The sequence below is a fragment of the Lemur catta genome, chromosome 1, assembly GCF_020740605.2.
Source record: "Lemur catta isolate mLemCat1 chromosome 1, mLemCat1.pri, whole genome shotgun sequence".
Lineage (NCBI taxonomy): Eukaryota > Metazoa > Chordata > Mammalia > Primates > Lemuridae > Lemur > Lemur catta.
In genome coordinates, this window is record NC_059128.1 from 20,570,051 (window position 1) to 20,595,873 (window position 25,823).

At 35.9% G+C, this 25,823-nt stretch overlaps 2 protein-coding genes across 5 annotated transcripts in view; both read left to right on the top strand.

Annotated features, from left to right (window-relative positions):
• Positions 1–25,823, top strand: part of CEP128 (centrosomal protein 128) — a 338,052-nt gene that overhangs the window by 277,922 nt on the left and 34,307 nt on the right. For all 4 annotated transcript variants that reach the window (XM_045562464.1, XM_045562473.1, XM_045562480.1 and 1 more), the window contains one exon: positions 3,617–3,640. In XM_045562464.1, coding sequence (XP_045418420.1) covers positions 3,617–3,640 — 24 coding nt within the window. The remainder of the gene's footprint in view (positions 1–3,616; positions 3,641–25,823) is intronic.
• LOC123645947 (28S ribosomal protein S15, mitochondrial-like) lies at positions 5,858–6,753 on the top strand. Its single transcript, XM_045562502.1, has one exon. It carries the CDS (start codon positions 5,963–5,965, stop codon positions 6,677–6,679), a length of 717 nt encoding a protein of 238 aa, XP_045418458.1. The 5' UTR covers positions 5,858–5,962; the 3' UTR covers positions 6,680–6,753.

Consider the following 25,823-nt stretch of genomic DNA (forward strand, 5'->3'; position numbering starts at 1 on the left):
TTATCACTTTCCATTGTAACTCAGTGATTATGCAGTGTAGTGACTACAAGTACAATCATTAAGAGTAAACATTAACATTAGTATTTTTGCCATTTTAGGTGTTTCTTAAACTTTCTGTTTTTTAGAACTAAAGAATAGTGGGAAAGAGACTATCTAATCACATAAAAACGATAGCAACAAAATAGGGTTTTCCCCCAAAACACTTTTTTTCTTCAAAATATTTGAAGGAAATTTTTCCTTTCATTTTTGTGTCACCCTGCCATCCCACTCGGAGTTTCATATTTTTACTTCTGCCCTGGGCTCTTACAGTCTAATTGTTTCTGATGTTATAATATTTATCTAGAAACATTTCATAAAGGAAAAAGATTTGATTTAATACAGTATTTTTATAATATTCTTACATCCTATTTTAGGTGTTTTTATTTGAAGTAAAAGAGCTTGGAGGCCCATGGGTAGGCTTCAGAGAGTCTATGTTTCCCCTAAAAGTCTATACGAAATTACATGTGTGTGTTGTGTATAATGTACATTTTCCTAGGGAAAAGGTCAAGTTTTAGCAGACTCTCAAAGTCCATGACTACAAAAATCAGAACCACTGACTTATTAAAAGTATCTGAAACAGCATAAAAGTATCTTAATTACTTGTGGAGACTGTCCTCCCTCTCTACTTCTCCCACCTCCTAACCCCCCTTTCAGGGTCTTAATGTTTTTCTTTTCAGGATCCAAGCTTGGGAGTGTGAGGGTGGGGAGCAGAGTATTGAACCTGCAGGTTGAGCTTGAAGATAAGAATCAGTTGAAATGAATATTGTAGATTAAAGAAAAAGGAAAAAAAAAACTACAAATGCAGCTCTAGGTGGGGTGCGAGAGGTTAAGGAGATATAATTTATTTTGGTGTAATTATACATTCATTCTAGGACCTATACTGGCATTTTTTTTTTATGAACTGTATCAAAGCTACAGTATTGGCTTATGAGAAGAAATATGCAAATATTTTGTTTGAGAATGAGGATGCACAGTAGCCTAATTCTGTTATATGCAGATATATAATAGCTAATCTTGTCTGCCAATAAAGATGTCAGCTACAACTGTTTAAACTTTTCAAAATACATTTTTTAAATTTTAAAATCAAGTATTAAGTTCATAAAGACTGGGAATAGTTTCTTTTTATTTAACGCCTGCAATTAAAACTGAAAACTTTACAATTTAGACAAAGCTCACTAATTGCCAATAAGGTTGGTAGCTTATTATCTGTTGTTGATTGGTAAATTGAATTATTGAAATTCAGGTTAATGAACTAAATTTTCTATTTTTCTAATTTCCTCATGTTTTTTAACATCTGCTTTTTTTATTGAAAGCTGTCTGTACCATTTTGGAATGGAGTATGTTTTAGAAAGACAGATATAAAGTAATGTGCATTCAAACATATTATTTATAGACCTTTACATTTTAACAAAATGGAGGTGTTTTAATCATTTGGGTTCATAGTCTCATTGACTAGGCACATATTTCTTTTAAAATAAATATTTAAATAAAAGGAAGGCATTAATATATAAATTATGATGTTCTCAGTTTCTCTTTGCCAAGCACTAAGATATGAATTAAGACAATTTAATTCAGAACTGTTTTGACACTATATAAAGTCGCCCATTTCAAGCCAACTTTATGTGTGCATTTAAAATATGTTAATCCTAAATAATACTAGCCCAGAAACCCATGGTATAGGGAAAACTTAAGGCCCAAATAGGGCTATAAATATTTTGAGCCTTCCAAGATGGTTCATATAAATGTGATGCTGCCCAAAGGCTGTTGCTGTCTGTATAAGGCATCTAATGAGGTTCTGTTTAGTCTGCAAAGGATAATAAAGCATTGCTGAATGGTTTTGTCCCGGATGCACTGTGAATAAGATGCCTGGTAACAACAGATCAAAGCCCCCTTGAGGCATCATAGGCATTTATTATGAAGCGCTCAAATATGACGGTACACAAGTCACCAACAAAATAGCAGTTATTTTATGAAAATTATGGGGGCGAGGGTGAGGTCCTCTTCAAGTGTGCCAATAAAATCCAATTAAACAGATTATATTGCTAAAAAACAGCCTGCTTTGGGCTGATTTTGTATAATATATTCATTTTACTGGTGTCCACATAGCCAAATGTTTATAGGGGAGCAATATTCCACTCAGTTTCCGAGTCTGAGAGTTGGAGGTTGAGTTGCTGAAGTCATCAGGGGCAAGCCCTCTGTTTTAGGTGATGCTGAGAGAATGCAGTTAAGAGCCAAGTTCACTCTGCTTCTAAATGTTATAGGTCCATGTGGGTCCCAGCAGAGCACTGAACTGAGTCATTCCCTGCACCATTTTCCTCTTTTTAATTCTTAGGATAAATGATTAATTCTATTAAACAAAAAAAAAATCCAGATTCCATAGATTCCCTCCAATTTCCTCCAATTCTTAAAACAAGAGAAAAGAAAGACAAATGACCTTGACCCTCCTAAAAAAGGATGGCATTTCTTTTTTTTCTTTTTTTTTTTTTTTTTGAGTCAGAGTCTCACTCTGTTGCCTGGGCTAGAGTGTCGTGGTGTCAACCTAGCTCACAGCAACCTCAAATTCCTGGGGACAAGTGATCCTCCTGCCTCAGCCTCCCGAGTAGCTGGGACTACAGGAGTGCGCCACCACACCTGACTAATATTTTCTATTTTTAGTAGAGTTGGGGATCTCGTGCCTGCTCAGGCTGGTCTTGAACTCCTGACTTCAAGCGAACCTCCCAGCTCGGCCTCCCAGAGTGCTAGGATTACAGGTGTGATCCACCTCGCCCGGCCTGGCTTTTCATTTTCTTAAATCTTCAGACTCTGCTTTATCTCAAATTTAGTCTTTTTTTATTTGGTAAAGACTTCCTTTTTATAGCTGTCAGCTCTGAAAACAGTTGAGAATACAACTATGAAGTTGAAAATACAAACATTTTCTTAATGATTTAGCTTTTTAAGCATTGTCATCAATGACCTCTTTCAAAACATTTCTGTAAACCTTCATCTTAGAAGTCTGTAGACAATGAAGGTCTATTTGGGTTGAGGATAGGCTGCATGTGGCATATCTTTCTCATTTATTTCTCTGCCTTGTTTTCTACAACAATTTACTTACTAATTTTAATGAATGAAGTTATTCTTATGTCTGAGTTTACCCTCTTATGAGATCATATTTTTCACTGCATACCTAATTGAGAGCTAAGTATATATGCTAAATATCTTTTCTGTATCACTGCTATTGTCTAGTAGATGTTCATATATTCAAATCTATCTAATGGTTACATATCCCTGTATAGATAAGTAATTTTGCCAATGCTAAAGTGGTAAGATCTATTCCTTTCAGTAACTGTACTTGATTGATGATATTTACCGTGAAATTAAACTCTGTGGTCCTAACACTAGATGAGATGAGAAAAGGTATAGTGACTTTCTATGACTATTTTGTATTGTAGAGATCATTCTGAGTAAGAGTTCTCATTTTTACATATTTAAAGTAAATTATTAAAAATAGAGGATAAATAGGAAACCTGAAAATTAAGTAAATTTGAAACAATTTCTAATATCTTTGGTTTTGTAATTATGTATTATGTTTTATTTCCAGGAACGTGTAATTGCATTAGAAACGGTAAGTTGGGGCATTTTCTTTCTCCTTGTATCAGAATTACTGCTGTCTCCTGATGTGGATTTCAGAGCACACCAAAGGAATCAATTCCAGAAAGCATTTCTAAAACTACATCTAAGATTCAAAGGGGAAAATGACCTAACTATATCTAAAAGGTATGTTGATACAGAATTTTTAAAATGAAAAAAAATTAAAATCTGAGCATATTTAAGTGGTCATTTATCTCTCAGGACTCATGATGCCAAGATGTACTAATGTATGGAAACCATAATTAGTTTTAATATAATCAATACTTGCGTATCTGTTTCTGTATTTCACAATCACTAAAAGGATTAGTTGATGAGACACTGAGATCAGGATGCTGTTTATACCTTGAAGCCCAGGTTGTTTTCACCATTTATACATTTTTTTACATTGTTTTCCCAATATCCAAAACAGAATGATAAAAGCTGGCCAGCCTTTTACTGAATAATCTTACTTGTAGGAATCTAGTATTAGGAAATAATTTTTTAATTGCATAGATGTAAAGACCACATTCTTACAATGTTTATTGGAAAATTATTTTTAAATTTGAAAAAAAGAGAAGCCAACTTATTGTTTGGCAATAAAGTAATGTTTAGATAAAGTATAGAATTTCCATTCAACGTGCCATAACATTTATGGAAAAGGTTTATAATATATTAAATGGAAACATATTCAAGATATAAAATCTTGTATACTTTAATGATAACATATAATCATATAAAAAAAGAACAGAAAAGAATGAGCAATATTGACTCACAATATTGACTTGTTAGATAAGAATTATAGGTTGTAACTGTATTTTTATTTGTTGTTTTAGTAAGTGTGATTATATTTTATAAAAATGTTTATAATGAAAACCATTTAAATTGGAAGAACAGTAAGATAAATTATGGTACCATCTTATGATGAAATATTAAACAACTATAAAAAGTCATATTTTCAAAAAATTAAATATTACCTTGCTGTTATATGGGGAAAAAAGTGTTGTATAAAGACATATAAAGAGTGGGATGGGCTGGGTGCAGTGGCTTACACCTGTAATCTTAGCATTCTGGGAGGATCGCTTGAGGTCAGTTCGAGACCAGCCTGAGTAAGAGCGAGACCCCATTTCTACCAAAAATAGAAAAAAAAAAAAAATTAGCTAGGCAACTAGAAATTTAAAACAGAGTGTGTTACAAATATTAAGTGTGCGTATTTTTGCATTAAAAAAAACTTGAAGAAAATACATAAAATATAAATAGTATCTTGGGAGTAGTAATGATTTTTTCTTTATATTTTTCATGAGCAGGAGAAAAATAAAAATCCTATAAGCAATATGGTTAATGAAGAATAAAATATTTATTTTTTGAGTTTGACGATTGGAAAGATGCTAACACAGCACATTTTAGTAATGTAAGCAAGTGATTTTGATTGACAGTGTCTAGGCCCTAGTGGGTAAATATTGAATAGCTACTTCCTTAGATTTAACTGGGCCATTTAGAAAGTACACTGACCTTCTCAGTTTCAGCATGATGACATTATAGGTGAATAAAATGTTTAGTGTTCTCTCACCATGTATTTTACTTACCCTTAGAAAGTGTCTTGCCAACAGGATTTGGCTTGTGAATTAAATGCTTTTTTAAAAAACATGAACAAAAAACAGGATTTTTGAGTTTGAAGACCTGGATTCAGTGTACAAAATGCTACTTATACAACATTTAACAAATGGCTGCTTTCTTGATTCCTTTATCTGTATAAATTTTTGCAATTAAAATTATTTTATAAGATCAAGAACTAAGAGAGAAAATATGTGTGAAAATACTTAGGACCAAAGAAATGTTAGGTTATCGTTATCATTATTTCATTGCTTGTTATTTATTTATTATTTAGTCATTTGAATTGTACCAATATGCTATGCAAAAGTGAAAATATCAGCAATGACAAAAACCAGTAACTTTTATTTGTACTTGTTAGTTTTTAAAAGTTTATCTAATATCTTTAGTAACAAAGTTCTATGGAGTAGAATTTTAAAGGTCTTATTCTAAGGGTTCCCCTAGAAATAAAGGTGAAAATAAAATGTCATCATGAGAAAAATAAAATTGGTTAAATGGGCTAGGTTTTTTATGGTAGTAGTTTTCATAAGACAGTTTTAATTTAAAATAATTATAAATAAAACCATAAAAATTAAAATGTTCAGCAATAATGTTAATGATCAAATATTAAGAAGTCCTTTGGAGCCAGCATGGCGGCGCCCGTGTGAGGCCGCCGGTACCGCGAAAGGGACAGCGGTCGAGGCGCGGGGCCCCGGGGGTTAGAGTCACCATGCTGAGGACGGCGTGGAGGGCGCTGAGTTCGATTCGGACCCAGACAGTGACCCAGGCCCCAGTCCTTGGGCTGCTGGGCAGAGGGAGCGCCAGGCTTCCTTCCAGCCAGTCGGGCCCGCAGCCTCGAAGTGTCCTCCTCCAGGCCGTCCGCGGATATGCCATCCAGAAACCAGTCCAGCCCAGCCAAGACGATGACCCACCCCCTTCCATGCTGCTTAAAGACTACCAGAACGTGCCTGGAATTGAGAAGGTTGATGATGTCGTGAAAAGACTCTTGTCTTTGGAAATGGCCAACAAGAAGGAGAAGCTAAAAATCAAGGAAGAACAGTTGATGAAAAAGGTCGTGGCAAACCCTGAGGACACCAGATCCCTGGAGGCTCGAATTGTTGCCTTGACCATCAAGATACGCAATTATGAGGAACACATGCAGAAACATCGAAAGGACAAAGCCCACAAACGCTATCTGCTGATGAGTATCGACCAGAGGAAAAAGATGCTCAAAAACCTCCGTAACACTAACTATGATGTCTTCGAGAAGACATGCAGGGAGCTGGGGATTGAGTACACTTTTCCCCCTCTGTATTACCGAACAGCCCACCGCAGATTCGTGACCAAGAAGGCTCTCTGCATTCGGGTTTTCCAGGAGGTTCAGAAGCTGAAGAAGGAAAAAAAGGCCTTAAAAGCTGCAGAAGCAGCAGCTCGAAAACAAGACTAGAAGAACGCGGAGAGCCCTTCCAAAGCCTGACCAGAGATACTCAAAGAAAACCAATAAATTCTGGGGCCAGGCAAGGTGGCTCAGGCCTGTATTCCTAGCACTTCGGGAGGCTGAGGCAAGAGGATCACTTGAGACCAGGAGTTTGAGACCAGTCTGGGCAGTAGCAAGACCCCATCTCTACAAAAAAATTTTTTTTAATTAGCTGGGCATGGTGGCACATGCCTGTTGTCCCAACTACTCCGGAGGCTGAGCCAGGAGGATCACTTGAATCCAGGAGTTAAAGGCTGCAGCAAGCCATGATCACACCATTGCACTCTAGCCTAAGTGACAGAGTGAGACCCTGTCTCAAAAAAAAGAAAGAAAACCAATAAATTCTGTTAAAATTAAAAAAAAAAAAAAAAAAAAAAAGAAGTCCTTTGACTTCATATGGCATTATAAGGAGCAGAATTTAATACACTTGGTAGACTACTGAACTGATAAAGTACTTTATAGTTCATAATATCAAATATGCTGAAAGCAATCTCAAGATCATTTATAATTCTCTCACAACTGAGCACTTAACTCTCAGAAAAGCATTGGTGGTCCACATTTGGTTGAGTTTGTATTAAGGGCACATAAGATGTTGCGTGTAGGGTGTATATCATGGTGATATAAATCTGCAAAAGTTTGAATTCTCACCATTCCATTCCAAGTATTTACAATAGATTGATTTTAAAGGTTTAATAGTTATAATACTTGAAAATAAGAAGGTTTTTTCATCATAATGAGAAACTTGATTTGGCTTGCCACGAATTCTCTGTATGCTTAGGTCACAATCAGATGCCCATTTTTCTTCTTCTTCCTCAAATTTTCCCTCTCCTTCTTCACTAGTAGGTAAGCTCTTTAAATTAGAAATTGCATTTTATTTGCAAATGCATCACCAAGATCTGTAAAAAATGTCTGATGTATAGTAGACAATTAATAAACATCCATAGAATGAAAGAATGAATACTGAACGAAACGTATCTTACCCTCACATAAGACTGCACTTAGTAATATAGGTATAAACAGCATCAGTCCAATAGTTGAGGGGAAAAAAATCCCCAGAAGCACATCACTTTATTCTTTATTTCCTTGGCTTTCTAGTCAATATGATACTCTATTTGGCATTTCACAAAAGCTCCAAACATCTTCACTAAAGTATGTGAAGAAATATGAATTTTTCTGAGAAGGAACCACCATCCGCCAAAATATAGTAGGTTGATTTCCCAAATAAAGCCAAATGATTACCTGGAAAAAAAAATCTTGAATGAGAGCCATGGGAGGGACTTAGCAATGAATATTTGTTGGATATCATCTAAGGCACTGTGCTGACACTGAGGATGAAAAAAGGAAAACAAATTGTGATCTGTTCCCTCAAGAAATTTATACTCTAATTGAAGAGAGAAGCCACTCACATTGAGATAAATTAATGGTATAAGATTAAAATGCACTATACAACACGCAAATAAAGATACTGCATTTTGCAGGAGCTATTATGAAAAAAAAGATAATTGCAAAGTAAATTAAGACTTCATTGTGGTCTAGGTTCATCATGAAAATCATGGATTTTGTAGTTTAAAAACATGATAAGGACTTTAGATTAATCTCTGAAATAAGAAAAATCAGTAGTGTCAGGTAAAAAGAGCCAGCGAAGCCATTGCATATTGGGGACATAAATCAAAGTTTGAAGGCAGTGATGAACAAAGAGTTTGTTAAAAGGATATTTTTTTAAAAGGTAAAAGCATGACTCTCATACAAATATAAGATGAACTCATGACAAATGTTTTTATTTAACTCATTAATTAGGGAATGAGCAAGATATTACAACTGACTTACAGAGGCATTCAAAGAATCACACATATATAGGCAGTAAAGAGTGCTGAAATGAATTTAAAATCAAGGCAAAATTGGCTTCCTCTGCAGTGGGAATGAGAAATCATTGGAACCTCACCAGACAAAATTTATTGCCTGTGAACAAGAATCATTTGCATTGCTATCAGTTATCTGCAACTCACATAGTTATAAATAACTCAGAGACAATGACAGGCACAGAGATCCCATAGAATCAGAAAACCCAGAGGGTGTGCTAGGCAAAAGCTAGTTTTCCATTGAAGACAACTGGGAAGTTTTTGTTCCATTTCAAAGCCTTTCACATTTTTTCCCCTTCAGGTTCATAGGAGATAACATACATAACAGTTTGGGAGAGTAATAGGAGACATTCTGGAGTTTTAAAATACAAATCAAGAGGTTTAGACTTGATCTTTCATATCAGGGATAGAAACAGGTTCTTCCTGACTGCCAGTTCCTACTGGTCAGTAGTGGCTACTGAAACGTTCTGTTGGGAAGGATTCTGGCTGCTCCTTTAGAAACAGTGTTGTGATCACTTTGCATTCTCTGTCATATGCATTGCAAGATGGAGAGGTGGAAGGCAGTAGGTAGCCCAGCTAGGAAGCCAACAGGGAACCATCGGTGGTTTTTAATCTGGTGTTGTGGTTTGGTAAATGTGTATAGGAATACAAATGTAGTAACAGTATGCAGGATAGAGTGGGGTGGTGAGAGAATGCAAGCACGAATAGGGCAAGTGCACCTTGGAGGTGATCCAACCTTAGAAATGTGCTTGGAAAATTAGGGATAGGCGCAGTTTGGTGCCAGAAAGACAGGGTCAAAGCAGATGCTCTTGTTTAGAGAAGTGAACTTAGTAAATGGCATGTCAAGGGAGAATAGGAAATACAGACAGTACGGTAAGAGTCATTTCAGGAAGTGAAAAGGGAATGTAAGGCAATTCAACTTGGAGATAGGAAGTCAGTTCTTCGTATCACCTTTCAAATCTGTTTTTATTTTCATTTCCATTAATACTGTGATAATTTAAATTCTCATACCTTTGTATTAAAGTTAGACATGACTATAGTAACAGAGAAACTCCAAAAATAACAGTGGGTTAACTAAGATAAAAATTAATTTCTCTCGTGTAGCAGTCCAAATATAAGCTGTCCATGCAGGTAGGATGTTACCATGGTATCAGAAACCCAGGCTCCTTCTGTCTTTTATACTCCTCCATCCTCAATATGTTGCCTCTGCCTCATGATCCAATGCCTCTTTCACCTGTGGCCTTTACATTTGCATTCTAACTAGCGAAGAGAAAAAGAGGGGAGGGCATGTAACTTACCTTTAGTGAAAACTAGAAGCTGCACTTACCGTTTCTGTTCACATCCATGGGCCAGAACTTAGTGACATCACCTTATCTAGCTCTAACGTTCAAAAAGATAACCAGATAAACCACAGGCTTTTGGAAGTTTGAAAACAAACTTCTAAACAATTCATAGGTCAAAAAAATATAGTGGAAATTATAAAATATATAGAACTGAATGATGATGAAAATAAGTGTAAAATATGTGGGATATAGTAGAAGTAGTATCTATGATGAAATCTAAAGACTTAAATGCTTACATCAGAAAGAAGAGGATAAAAATCAATGAGTTTATCACCCAACATAAGAGATTGAAAGGAAATTAAATTAAAAGGACAATAAATCTAAAGAAAGCAAAAGAAAGGAAAAAATAGAGAAAAGACTAGAGATTAATGAAATAGTAAACAAACATGCAATAGGGCCAACAAAGTAAAATTGGTTGGTTAACCAACCAGTCATAAAATAAAAAAGACCAATGTCCATTATGAATGAAAAACAGGATATAACTACAGCTATTGGAGAATTTAGCCACATAGCAGAGTATTGCAAATAATTTTCTAATTATAAATTTTATAAAAACTCTTCCAGGGACTAGAAAAAGAGGACATGCCCAACCCATATCATGAATTGGCATAACTTTTGCACCAAAACCCATAGAAAGTATAAATAAGGGAAATGAGGGCCTTCTCAGTTATTAACATGGATGCAAAAATATTCACAAAGTATTAGTGAAATAAATTCAGGAATGTTCAAAAAGGATAATTTATCATGAATAAATTAAGTTTATTCCAGGAATTCAGGGTTGGCTTAATATTAGAAAATTAATTAATGTAATTCACCCTAGTGACAGATTAAGGAGAGATAAAATTTGATTAATTCATCTCAGTAGATGAGTAAAAAGCATTTATTTCACTGTCATCATTTTCATCATCGTAAACTTTTTAGCAAACTAAGAATAGAAGAAAACTTCCTTAATCTGATAAAAGTCATATGGAAAAAACCTATGGCAACCATCACCTTAGCTCTGAAATGTTGAAAGTCCTCCTTTAAGACCAGGAACAAAGGATGTGCCCTTTCACAGCTTCTGTTAAACATTGTGCAGGGAGTCCTAGTCAGTGCAGTAAAACTATCACTATTGCAAATACTGCTATTGCTTATATAAAATGCCCAGGGATTTCATAAATTATGAAAAAAATAGAGAGTTTAGCAAGTTTCTTTGATAAAAACCAGTATATTCTCCTTCTAACTTCAGCAACAATTACTGAGAAAATGTAATGAAAAGTATATCGATACAAAAGTAGCAAAAAATACAAAGTACATAGGAAAAAAAATCTAACAAAAAATTACCAATCCTTTATACAGAAGATACTTTGGAACAGCCAAGAGAGTTCTGAAGAACAAGGTAGTGGGAGTTTTCTTAACACATATCAAAACTTACTAAAGCAATGGAAATTAAAGTAATGTATTCTTGGCACAGAAATATATAAATTGGTCAATATAATCAAATAGAGAACTCAGAAACAGACATAAATGTGCATGGAAACAATGTCTGACACAACTGGCATCACGTATCAGGGGAGTAAGAATGAACTTTTCAATAGAGGATATAAAAATATTACACTGAACCTCTGTCTAATATCAGAGGTAAAAGTGGATGAAAGCCTACAAGTGAAAGGCAAAACCATATGATTTTTAGAACAAAAAATAGGTGAATATTTTCAGAGGCTTTCTGGGAAAAAAGGCAAAGAAGGCACTGAAAACATAGGTCATATACAAGAAATGACTGATGTGACCATATAAAATCTAAGAACTTTTGTAAATCAAATCAAAATGCAACAAAAAAGCAGTGGAAAGAAAAGCTACACTTAGGATACAGCAGATATAACCAATTACCCGTTTAGATCCAAATCTTATTACTTACAAAACAATTAGAAAAAGATTACCCAGATTACAAAAGAAAAAAAAAGGGTGAAAGATACAAGCAAGCATTTCGATTGAAGAAGATACATATGAAAAGATACTCTTCATTAGTAATCAGAGAAATGCTAATTAAAACCACAAAGAATTGTCATTTTCTTTAAACCGTGTGTGTGTGTGTGTGTGTGTGTGTGTGTGTGTGTGTGTGTGTGTGTGTGTGTATTTGATTTGATTTTTTTGTATCTGACATATTTCACCAAAAAAAGGGGGGGGGGAATTGAAACATGGTAAAAGAAAAGAACTTTTTAAAAATAAATTTTGCTACAAAATGATTAATGCTGTCCCCAGCAATAATGATGAGTTAAAGCATGATCTTCAAACTAAGGTAGCATGGCCCTGGGAGAGTGCAAAGATCTTCTGAGGGGAATGTATTCAGGCACAAATAGTTTTAAGAGAATTGATTTTTATATCCCCAGATTCTACACACACTTTCTCCTAAAATGGCTCTGTGTGCAGAGGCTGTCTTACTTTCATAACCAAATTCCTCCTATTTTATTAAAAAAACAAAACAAAACAAAAAACCTCCTTTTCACCCATCCAGAATTTCATGATGGCAAATTCCTCTAGGCACTTTGGAGTGCCAAAAAAGGGGTAATTTAAGATTTGAGTGCCTGGTGGCCCCCTTTATTCAAGGCACGGAGGTAGGACTTCTTAGTCGCATGTATATTTTTGTTAAGTACAGAGTTGTATTAGATATACAGGGTAGTGGGATTGAGGTGTTTTGAATTACACGTATATCGTTAATTGAGGATGTGTGCAGTGAGGACTTTTTTATTTAATGACTTATCCTCTTCCACCACCCTGCTATAATCAAAGAATATATAGCTCCAGGAATCAAAGCTAAGAGAGTGTTGGTAAGAAATCACTAAAGGCAACAGTATCTTATTTCATCTATGTGACAAACTGTGGCCAGGCTCCATGCCTTATCTATTTATCTGTCTTAGAATTATAATTCAAAAGTGAGACAGTTGTCACAGGGACGCGTATTAACACATTTCATTGAATTAGAAAATGAAATCAGACTTTTTTTCCTGCCGAAAAGTAAGCCTGATTTGGCTGATTGATTTGACAATGAGGACTGGCTTTGCCAATCTGTAGGTCTAAGGTTTATATGAATATATATTTAATGCTAAGATAAAACAAACATGTCAAAGATACTACACTGATTGAGTGGTATTAAAGTGAACAAGATTTTTATTTTTCTCAACCCTTTCTTCATATGTTGAGTTAAACAAAGTACCTCTAAGTGAAAGAACAGTTATTGTCATTTGATAAGTCTTAGTAAATAAAGCCTTTTTGGTATACCTTCCAGAAACAGAAAGTAAACAGTGTTAATAACTACATTACTGTCCTTTGGTTAGGTGGTTTCTAATCTTTGCCTTTCAACAAAATTGAAAGAGGACTTAACAGAGCCTATAGATCATTAAATTAATTTTTGATGACAGATTGCTATATAATATTTGCCATAAGAGTAGGAAGACTTTTCAAATTCCAGAAATTGAGGAACATTGTTATAACAAAAATGCTTTCATTCTCATATACTTTTTATGTGAACAAGATTTGTCAGTGATTAAATCTATACCAAAAAAAAAAAATAGGAATGAAATGGAGCCCTGTCTTATTCAAATAAAAATTAACATTTACCCATGGTTACATGAACTAATTGAGTGCAGGAGAAGAGGAAACTATATCCATTCCATTCCATTAAGAGATATACTTTTAAAAGCTTTTTTTTTTTTTAACATTTCACATTTAATAATTTTTCTTAAAACTTATACCCAGCATTAATTGTAATGATAATTCATTTCACAAAAGTATACAACACTTAAAGCATTACAATCAGGAAATTTTAAAAATCAGTTTTTCTCTGTAGATTTGTATGTATACATTGCTGTTACAAAGAAGGATGAAATATAGAGTAACCAATAAAAGGACTTACAAGCATAAATATGTTTTGTATTAAGATAAATGTAAGGGAAAATAGATTGGAAATAAAAAGGGAAAAGGAACAAGACAAATTTCTGTCTTTTTTAAAAAGAGGATCATATTTATTTTGCAAGTGGATAAATGCTAGCAACAAATTACTGAGGTATTTAAAGTTTACAGGGCAAGTTTATATAAGTGATAAAGAGTTTTATTTGAAAATACCATTATTTACAATATTTCCAGGAAATGTCACCTTTTGCAACTACCTAAACTTATGATGAAAACATTTAGATAACTTAAAAAGTATGTGTGTGAGAGGGGGCAATACATAACATAAAAACTTATTTTAGGAAGTATCTAATCAAAATTTTGAAAACCATTGACTTGGAGCAAATGTGTAATTAGTAGTTGCAATTTGTTAGCATTTAGTCCGCTTCTCAAATACATAAAGAAGTCTTATGTCCCTTATTTCCAAAGTGTATTTATAGATAGTGTACTAAAATAATGTATAGGATAAAAGCTATATGGAGAAAAATATACACAGATTTTTCTATATTAAGAAATATTATAAAACACTGGAAAACTCTTAGAGATATGATTTTTATTTTTAAAAAAACTGTAGAGTCTTAAGCAGGATTCATTCAGTTAACATTAGTGGTAGCAGATTTGAACTCTATGTACTGGTTGATCACGAGAGTATGCCCATATGTTTCATTAAAAATTACAGACTAATGCTATTATTCACCTACTTCAATCATCTACATTCAAGTAGACAATTGCTGTTGGGGGTTTTATTTTTAATTTTCTTTCCCTCCTGCCCTGGATCTAGCACTAATTGTGCTTCATCCTACTACTTGTGCAAATCACTCTACGGCCACATAAGTTGAAGAAGAGCCATGGTTCTTTGTTAGGGCACTGAATTGTGCTCTAGGGCACTTAGGAATATAGGAACACAAATGAGTTAGCATACTAAAGTGCCCCTGTTAAGCTCAGGAAACAACAGACTTGAGTATGTAAATCTGGCCGAATAACTGTTAATTATTTGCAGTGCCTCTCCTAAGTATTTGTAAGAATCTTGAAGCTAAGTAAAACTTGCCTTTATCTCGTTACAAAGCCAGAACTTGCTGTTTTAAAACCAAAGATCAAGCTAGGTTCATTTTTGGTTTTGCCAAGGCTATGAGCCTCTCATTGAAGTTGCCTGAAAGGTTCAGTCCAATTGGCTTTACACCAAATAAAACGCAGTGTGCTCTGTACGGTTTTGACCCAGAATCAGGTGAATCTCAGCAGTTTTGGCTGAGCTACATTGTAAAATTTTGGATTTGTTCGGACTTGACACTTCCTGGGAACCCATTCAAACTGAAACCGGAAAAAGGTTTTGCACAAACCCTGTCCTAACCCGTTCTGCCAAGTTTCCCACTGCTCTAATGTTGGTCTACCTTCTGTATATTCGCATCGAGGGCAAACGGAAATATCCTCATGAATCTCTCATGAGGGATCTTGGGTAAAACAATCTAGACATTCTCCTTTCTCTACCTTGTCCCAAAATACAGAGCCTGCATTCTGTGTGAGTCAATAGTAAAATATGTATGTTTTCCAATAATGGGGTCATCTTCAAAGGGTTAAGCTTCTAAAACATGACTGCATATGATCAAATGTAGAAAATACTGCTAAAATAAATGGGCTTTTTATTTGATTGCACAGTTGCAACCTTGTGGCAAAGGGTGATGACCAACTTAAAAATGTGAGGCTTCTCTCAACCTGCAAAAATTGTTTTTTACAGCCCCTGTCAAATTTTTCATAAACGTGGTGACATAGGGAAGGGATCATTGAGAAGTCATATAATGAATGCAACTTCACCAGCAGATGAACTTAGTATATTATTGAATTGCTCAGTGTTTGGAGGCCAGACTGACACCTTTGTATTTGATGCTGATAAGTGGTGCCTATTGCCTTTCTAACTTCCTCTCCTGAAGTGTATTTTATAGTCCATTCTAAACACTATCAAGAACAGTGCATTCCCTGGTGCAAGTGTTCTTGCTTTATATTGTGAAGATAATATGAATGTATATTACAAAACACAATGGAAGTATCTTTCTGAAAAATATAATACATATTAGAAATGCCTTCTACTCTCTTTAAGAGAGTATATCTGGGTAAAATCTCAGAGTAATAGTATATGAGATTTTTTTAAAGATCCTAATTTAACTATAAAATAAAATATTGGTATTACACTCTTAATATATAGTAGGTGGAAGTAATGTATAATATATGTTATGCACATTTTTAAAATAGCCTTTAATGAAAAACTGATTTGGGGAATTTTCATTTTGTGTATCTAATTTTAATAAATCACACACAAATTTTAGCTGAAAATTATATGCCTAGTTTAAAATGATGGGAAGTGATATGGTAAAAAATAGTATCTGATTAAGAGTCAGAAAATCTAGGTTCTGGTCACATCACCATTCTCAGGCACATGACCTCGAGCAAGTTATTTAACATCTCTATACTTCAATTTTTAATTTTTTTAATGATTGGGCTGGACTAAATAATATTTAACAGCTCCTCTTCCTAACAGGCTTTAGTCTAGTCTAAGAAGAATTAAAAATCTGATCTTCACTAATTTTCTACCCTGCCAATAGTTGCTATCAAAAAATTTACTCTAGTTTCATCATTATATTACATAACAGATACTTACTGAGCCTCTACTATTGTAGAAAACACTGCAGGCTAGGCCTGTGTTGCAATGGATCTCACATTTTAGATAACGTTAGAACTCAATGGAGTCCCGGAGACCCTTGCCAAAATCCCTTACTGTATACATGACAAGTCTGGTGGCTAGAGGAGTCTATGGATTTCAGACTATGACAAAAGTAGGGCTAGAATTTGTGTCCTAATTAGCAACACAATGGCCTTTGCATTCCACATCCTCCAGTTGTGACTGGTGAGAGTAACGAAGACATGAGTAAGGAACAATTAGTAAAGGAGTATCTGTTGAGTGATGCAAAGTGAAGAGGACAAAAATTCACACTCAGATCTCCTCTTTACCTTGAGCAGGGCAAGAAGTAGACTCAGAAATAGGGCACTGACATTCTTAGCCATACTGAGAATTGTCAGAATGTGCCCTAAGCTAATTGGTAAGTGGTGTTTCATAAAGCAACTTTGATCTAGTTTTCTTCCTTTTGAATTTTGAATAAAAGACTTGCCCTGCCCCTAGATTGCATTACTAGTTCTGTCTTGAGCTTTCTCAGTGATAATAAACACCTCAGTTGATCTTTTTTTTTAATGCATCTGCATAACGGCTCTAATACCACTTATATAAGTGTTTATAAAGTTTGTTTAGGGCTTTTAATAAACTTTGATCTCAGATGAAAGGCTGGAGAGAGTATAAATTGTCACTATTAGCACTATTAATATAAATGCCCAAAGTGGTCTCATGTTAATTATTTAACATTAGTAAATGATTTCAGCCTGTCATTGCTCCCAATTACATTATATTTGAACATCAAACAGTGAAAGGCCAAACCATCAAAACAGCCCTTCCCTCATTATTCTCTTTAGGCTCTCTTCTTAATTATTTTGCATAGCTGGTGTTCCATAAATGATTTACAGGAGGTTCTTCAATGTTTTGCTCCACCAGCATCTCACATCTACCTTTGCTTTCTATCCCAAGCAAAGGCCAAACACATCCTTGATATGTTTGTTTCGTTGCCGTCAGACATTAACCATATAGTCTAAAACTCCTTAAACATAGGTTGACTCACTAACTTAAAACATTTGGATTCAGTGAAGTATTCCCTTTACTCTGCAGTACCCAACCCCCTGGGCCATGCCTGGTACCAGTCTGTGGCCTGTTAGGAACTGGGCCATGTATCACTGCCTGAGCTCCCTCCCCCGGCACCAGCCCCCAGTTCATGGAAAAATTGTCTTCTATGAAGCTTAGGAACTGGACCACACAGCAGGAGGTGAGCAGCAGTTGCGGGTAGTGAGTGAGGGGACCAGCAAGAGAAGCTTCATCTGTATTTACAGCTGCTACAGCCACTCCCCATCGCTGGCATCACCACCTGAGCTACGCCTCCCCCCACCCTCCCATGCCTCCCTCACCCCCATCCGTGGAAAAATGGTCTTCCATGAAACTGGTCCCTGGTGCCAAAAAGGTTGGGGACCGCTGCTTTACATCTTCTTTTCAGAGACCTTCCTGTTGTCATTGTATCCTTTTCATTTCTAACTCAGACCGTGCTTTGCTCTATAATACCTCAAAACTCCTAATTCGACACTTGTTCTTATTTAAAGAAAAGTGTGTTTATTCCAGAAGTATAGGAATTGAGTAACAGGGGAAGGCAAAAGTCAGATGATCTTTAACTGCTTTAGAGAATTATTAGTGTCTGATGGATGGAGTTAGAAGACCTGGTTGTAAATTCTGACTTACATGGGTACCTACTTAACCTCTCTGAGCCTATTTCCTGTTATCTCTGAAGTGGGCCTAAGACTTGTTCTGCTTATCTCAAAGGTTTGCTAAGAAAATCAAATGAGATAATGGATGGAAAAGTCCTTTTCTAAATTTTAAAAATATTCATCCCTTATGTGTGCACTACTTTAATCAGCTATACAAGCGCAGTGTATGGACTGGAAAGGGTTGGCTTATTAATCAGGACATTGTATTCTAGACCTAGTTTTGCCACCCTGGTTATATGTCTTGGCACTTTGTGTTATATAAATTCTACCTCCAAAATGCAATTCAATTGTTTCAAGTTTAGGCTGTAAGAAGTTTAGATTTAGAGTTCTTATTTAATAATCCCAGTAATTTTACTTCAACACATCCCCACCTCCAGATTCGGTTGACTTGGGGTAAGACCCAGTATTGTTTAAATCTCCCCAGATAATTGTAATGTGCAGCTGTGGTTGAGAATCACTGACTGGGGCCATCTTCAATACGTCCTTTAAGAATGTACCTGTACAGTCTGTCTCCAGAGCCTGGTGTTACTCTGCTTTCATGTCTGTTGGATTTAGTCCTATCCGTTACCACTGACTTAATTTCATGTCTTTTCTACTGATACAGTCATGTCTTCTTTCCCCAGTGTTTCTTCTTTTTAATCTACCTAAACAGCAGTTGTAAGATTCTTTCTCAAACATTATTTTCCTTAATTTTCTGAAAATTCAGGGAGCTTAATTTTAGCCTCTTAATAAAAATTACATTTGTCAGACCCAACTTAAGGGGCCAATGCCGCATCATGGATTCATAAATGACCAATTCTCTGATTTGAACAAATTGGCCAATTTACAAAGGCAGTATCTTGGGAAACTATATGAACAATTAAAAAACAAATGTATGTTTTTTTTAAGTCAGTATAACGGGCAAATGAGCTATTAAGTAAATTTATTTTTGGCATATTAACAAAGATTATGTAGACTGCCTCCCTCATCTCTCTTTTCTCATTTCTCTTGGTGCTACTCTGGTGTTAATCCCCTCTTGGATCACACTCATTGCCTTTCAGTCATTTCTCCATTCAACATATGATAACCAACTACTCCATGCAAAGGGCTGAGTGTGAAGTGTGGTTCCTCCTTACAGCTACTGCACTGCACTGTAGGGCAGAACAGGTATTTTATGAAGTCCTATGAGACTTTATATCAGACCCCATAGAAGTGGTTTAGGGAGGGTCACAGGGAGGAGAAACTTACAGGATGAAGAGGATTCTGAAAGTGATGATAAAAGGTTGAAAGGTTTTTAAGGGTAGTTTAATTCTCAGTATACCAACAGAATCAATTGGACCCAATCTTGTTTTTTTTAATTTCTTTTCATAAGTATTGATGTTTTAAAACTTTTATTCCATGCTTTAGCATGTTTCAAGGAACAAAGAAACATTTTCCTTATTTTTAAAATAGGATAAAATTCATTCTGACCTGCAGATATATAATGGATCTTGGTGATCTTACTTTCTTGAAACATTTTGCTATTTTTATCATCCTAGAAATTATCAGTATAATTTAATGATCATGTAAAATTATCATTATTATTAATATGAAAATGGTGGAATGATGGAATCACATGAAAGGATGTTGTAATAAGTGAACTAAATCATCACTATTACATAATATTTCATTTTTTTTTATTATAGTACCCAAAGTATATCAAGAACTGTGAAGGGTCTGAGATTTTACCCTACTTGCGAGCTGGCAAGTTAGTCTACCACACTTTCATGTATGCTGGCAAAAGACAGGAGACAAAGGACTTTATTACACATGGCACAGCAGCCAGCTCGAGCTTCATATTTGCATGGTTTCCTTTCCCACAAGTCTCGTAGGGGTAATGAGGAGGTGGGCCCAGGTGGGTGTTGCACACAGAGTAAATTTGCATTATAGCTGAAGATCTCTGAGCTTATAAAGCCTCCATTCTTATAAAAGGAGCTGCAAGAATTCCTATCCAACCTTTGCCCCAGAGGGAGACACTATTTTGTACCTTCCAAGGCTGTTTTCTATACAAACATCCTTGGAAAGCTAGTCTGGAACAAAAGCTCTCAAAATATGTGTATCAATACCATGGAGCAGGACTTCCCAACAACATATTGTACTATCTTTCAAGAAGGTATGGAGTGTTCTGCATGACTGAGCATTATCTTTTAAAATTATAACCACTTTTATTGAATGCAGGTTGAGATTTCAAAATTTTTTATTTTTTCCCATAGTGACAAAGAGAAGGAAATTGACAGAAGACATTTCAGTTATTAGATGACTCAGAAGATCAATATAAAGAGATAGCAGCACTCTAGATTCTAACGATGATGATGAAATTAATTATATAAGCAAAAAGTCAGATTATCAGTCTTCAAATGAAAATATCATACATGAATTATTGCAAACCCAAGAATCAGTAGTGAACAATAAGTTTCTCAGAACAAAAAGGAAATAGGATACTCTCATCCAGTTAGTCATCCAACAATAAGGACGTCATTATGCAATATTTTGCAACAAGAACTTGGACCAGCCCATTTGCTAAAAGTATATGTGACAGTACTCTTTCATCTTTGATTATATATGTGCATCAAAATTTACTTCCTATAGTTCACAAGTGGGCAAATGTTGAAGTCAGCTTATATACAAAAGTGGAAGAAAAAAATGATATGAAAGTTTTCATTGGGTTGATTATTCTAATTGATGCTTATAAATCTAAAGGGTAAAAAATGTACAATTATGTAGTAAAGAAGATGAACTTATCAATTTATAAAAATTAGAAACTGTCACATTTTTAAAAGTATTGTGTTTTGAAGATGCCAAATACAAGAAGAAAGAGCTAGAAATAATGATAAAGTAGAACTCATTAGAGATGTATTTGAAATCTGAAATCAGTATTTACAAGATGGGTATTTTCCAAGTTGATGACTGACAGTTTTTAGCAGTCCATTGTATTCATACCTTCAAAACCATAGAATATGCAACATGCTTAAATTCATATTAACACTTCTAATAAAGTTATTTTTACTATCATTCTATTTTCTAAATTATTCACCAAATGAATAAAATATAAAAAAAGAAAAAGACCCATTGGACCTGGATAGTAAATACTGATGACTAATTTTCCTGTTATACTAAAGATTAAACAAAAGTACATTGTTGTGTTCCAGGTTCTCGGAACAAACTGCCGTTCTGTACTCCTGTCCTTGTGTGTGTTTGTTAGGTCTTCATTTGTTACAAATGAATCTCCTGTGGTTCCCATAGTATGAAAATTGCAGCTGACTTCTACAAGTGATATTACAGTACATTTGATATACCGTAATCAATAGGTATCTTGTTTGCATCTCCAGAAAGTTCCTTAAAGGCACTGAATTCCCTTTAAGAAGGTGAGAGTGCATATATTTAAAGCAGTGCTGTGCATGACTGGCATTTTCAAATCCTCAGATATGTACCTGTGTCTGCACCTTCTTAGAAATAATAATAGCAAATCTCTCACCTTTGACCTCTGATTAAAGCCTGGGAGGGGTGGGAGACTGCAAGCAGGGAAGCAACATAAAATATTCCAGATTTGCTCTCTCTAACTGATACTTCCCATGGGTGTCCTGTCCTAGAATATCCCCAAAAGTAGAATACCTTTCTCCCTTAATTTGATTTTATTGTTGCAACTTCATTATTTCATTTAGAGAAGGTGGACCCCAACCTTTTTGGCACCGGGGACCGGTTTCATGAAAGACATTTTTCCACAGAGCTGGGGGTGGGGTCGAGGGTCGAGGTGGAGGATGGTTTCGGGATTATTCAAGCACATTACATTTATTGTGCACTTTATTTCTATTATTATTACATTGTAATATATAATGAAATAATTATACAACTCACCATAATGCAGAATCAGTGGGAGCCCTGAGCTTGTTTTGCTGCAACTAGGCAGGTCCCATCTGGGGGTGATGGGAGACAGTGACGCCCAACGTGTGTTGCTTATGTCCAGTCTACTCTGTAATCTCGTTTTGGTTGCTGTCACAGCAGAAAACCCTGCTTCACAAAGATAGGATGTTGGAAATGGAAGCAGGTTTTTCAGTGCTTTTGTGGCAATTTCAGAATATTCTGCCTTGACTTTAACCCAAAATGTATGGAGATTTGAAGTTGTCTCAAACATATTTTTCAGGCCACTGTCATTTGCAATCTCCAGGAGTTGATCCTCTTCTAGCACAAAGTTGGTTCACCTGGCTTATTCACAAATGGGTCTCAGATCTATTCCTTCCCAGTTCAGGGGTCTTTTGTGGTTGGGAAGTAATGCTCAAAAGTCTTTTGAAAGCTGAGATAGGCGATCATGCACCAGCTGGGAGAAAGAAGGCCCTGGCCCAGTCTCTTTCAAAATCTCTGCTAATGTTTGAAACATGTCAAAAATCCCAGTGTTCACTCATCAGCCCCATAATTCCAGTTTGGCTTTGAATGCAGCCACTTTCTCTGCTGACTTCTCATTCTCCCCTGAAGTGACAGATTGAGTTGGTTGATCAGGTTGAATATGTCACGCAAGTAAGCAAATTTTGTGACCCATTCTGTGTCACTGGAATGTGCTGCCATTGGTGACTATTTTTTAAAAAGAAATCTCTGGGGTGGCTCGCATAACTCAAAAACTCTGGCCAGTGATCTACGTTTAAAAAGCCATCTCACTTCTGTGTATAAGAGATGTGTGTGCTCTGCATCCATCTCATAGAGCTGCACGAACAGGCGTGAGTTAAAGGCATGTACTTTAATGTGGTTGATAATTTTAATCACATCCTGCAAAACATTGTTTACTTCAGGTGAGATTTTTTAACTAGCCAGCATTTTTCTATGGATGACACAGTGCATAGACTCACATTCAGAAGCGACTTCCTTGACCCGAGTAGTGAAACCAGAAAGCTGTCCAGTCATGGCAGTTCTCCGTCCGTGCATATACTGACACAAAATGACCAATTCATTTTCCTGATACATAATCATTCAAATACTTGAATAGTTCTGCAGCAGTGGTGTTGGTTGGCAACAGAAGTACACATAACATATCCTCATGCATATCCTCCTGAAAAATATTGCATAAAACAAGCATTGTCGCCTTGTTGTCAATATCAGTAGACTTGACAACCTGGATTGTGTACCACAGTGACTCATTAATCCTCTCTAACAATTGTGCCTCAATATTCTCTGCTATTTCATCAATTCGCTTAGTCATGGTGCTAGCCAAAAGAGGAACATGTGCTACCTTTTGAACTGCAGCCTCTCCTAAAAGTTCGCAGTAAATGTCATTAGCAGCAGGCAGAATCAACTCTTCACCAATGGTAAAGGGCTTCTTAGCTTTAGCAATGCAGTTAGCCACTAAGAATGATGCTCTCAGTGCAGACACATTTGATGAAGTGGTGGCCTTCAATAATTGCTTCTGTTCCTCATGTTCACATTTTTTTCTTTTGCAAAACTCCAAAGGCTTGTCTTTTAATGCAGGGTGCTTGGTCTCCATGTGGCAAAGCAGTTTTGAACATTTCATGGCTTTGTTGGGTAGCCAGTCACCACATGTTATACAAAGTGGGCTTGGAGAATGTGAATCACCTGTTGCAATGAACCTGTAATTTAAGTAGGACTCTTGGTATTTTCTTTTAAATGCAGCTTTCATTTTGTTGGCAGTTTTAGAGTCTTCTACTGTCTTATTACTGGGGTTTTCCCTCTTTTCAAAGAAGCTCGCCAGCGATGTTTGTTTTTTACTCATTTTTACTAGGGTTAGCTTGTGGACTTACCAACACTGTGACTGAGACAAGTGTGCATTGCGGGAAAGAGGTGCAGAAGGAAGTGGTAAATGACATAATGGGTGGGCCACACACAGACTAAAACAAATATCAGATTCTGACGTAAGCCTGCCACCAGATGCACCTGTACAGTTGAAGAACATCAACTCACTAGCCGCTATAAAGCCTACCACCAGATGTAGCTTCATTGTAACTTGCCACTCACTGATAGGATTTTGATATGAGTCTGCAAGCAATTGATTTATTATGGTCTCTGTGCAGTCAAACCTCTCTGCTAATGATAATCTGTATTTGTAGCCACTCCCCAGTGCCAGCATCACTGCCTCAACTCCACCTCAAATTAATAGGCATTAGATTCTCATAAGGAGTATACAACTTATATCTCTTGCATGTGCAGTTTACAGTAGGGTTTGTTCTGCTATCAGAATCTAATGCCCCAGCTGATCTGACAGGAGGTGGAGCTCAGGCAGTGATGCAAGCGATGGGGAGCAGCTGTAAATACAGATGAAGCTTTGCTCACTCACCCTCTGCTCACTTCCTGCTGTATGGCCTGGTTCCTGACAGGCCATGGACTGGTACCACTCCGCTGCCTGGGGGTTGAGGACTGCAGATTTAGAGTGAATTTCAGAATTACTGGCACATCCATATTCACTTGGCAGCATACAAGCCGATTCCCAAATCAAATATAAATTATCTTATCATTCACATTAGCTGTTTTTAAAAATGTTGAGAAGCAATTATAGCATGAAATTCAATAAATATTTATTGAGTAGCTGTTATATATTAACACCATAGATTTGAAGAATAATAAGACATAGTTCCTCTTATGAACTTCATGTTTGTGTTCCCCCCAAAAATCCACATTTTGAAACTCTAACTCCTAACAGAATGATTTAGGAGGTGAACCCTTTAGAAGGAAGGTATTAGGTTTAGATGAGGTCATGAGGATGGAGCCCACATGAGGGGGTTAGTGTTCATATAAGAAGAGAAAGGTGCTAGAGAGATGATCTCTCTTTTGTGTATGTGAGGATACAGCAAGAAAGTCACTGTCTGCAAGCCAGGAAGCAGACCCTCACTAGGTACAAGATCTCCTAGAGCCTTGGTCTTGGACTTCCCAGCCCCCAGAACTGTGAGAAATAAATGTTTGTTGTTCAAGCCACCCAGTCTATGGTATTTTTGTTATAGCAGCCAAACTAAGACAGTCCATATTTTAACAGTTCTGAATTTAAAAGGGAAAAAAATGGTTAATGAAAACTTATAATGTACATATTTCTCCATATTGCCCTAACAATTTATTTTCATTCAGAAACCCAAAGAATATCTTCAAACTAAATCTGGTCAGGTTTAACAGAATCAAGTCTGGTGGAGTGATGTTATAGATTTGATTTGCACATAGTAGGTGCTTAATTCTTGTTGAGTGAAGAAGAGACTGGGTGTCCTATTCAGTGTGTGGCTAATAAGTTTTTGTGAAATCCTATCTAATTTTCAAGTATTGCATGTTTTCTAGAGCTTTCATTGCATAGTTGAAGTGTCCAAAGTCATGTGGTTTTGGCTACTTCTAGTTTTTAATGTGTCTAGTAAAGGCTGCAGACCTTATTCATTTTAGTTGAATATGTTACAACAAAGTGGGGAAGGGACCTAAATTCAAAATTTCAAATTATTTTGGCAAGACCAGCCCTTTTTTCATACTAACCACCAGGCCACAAAGCTTCATTGTTGTCCAGTTGAATGAATGCATGGCTTTCATTTGGGAGGAGGGGACTTTCTGGCAATTGAAGTTTCGGGAAAACTATTGGTTGTGGCAAAT

Coding starts and splice junctions, on each gene's coding strand:
- LOC123645947 (XM_045562502.1), top strand. CDS start 5,963: ATGCTGAGGACGGCGTGGAGGGCGCTGAGTTCGATTCGGACCCAGACA.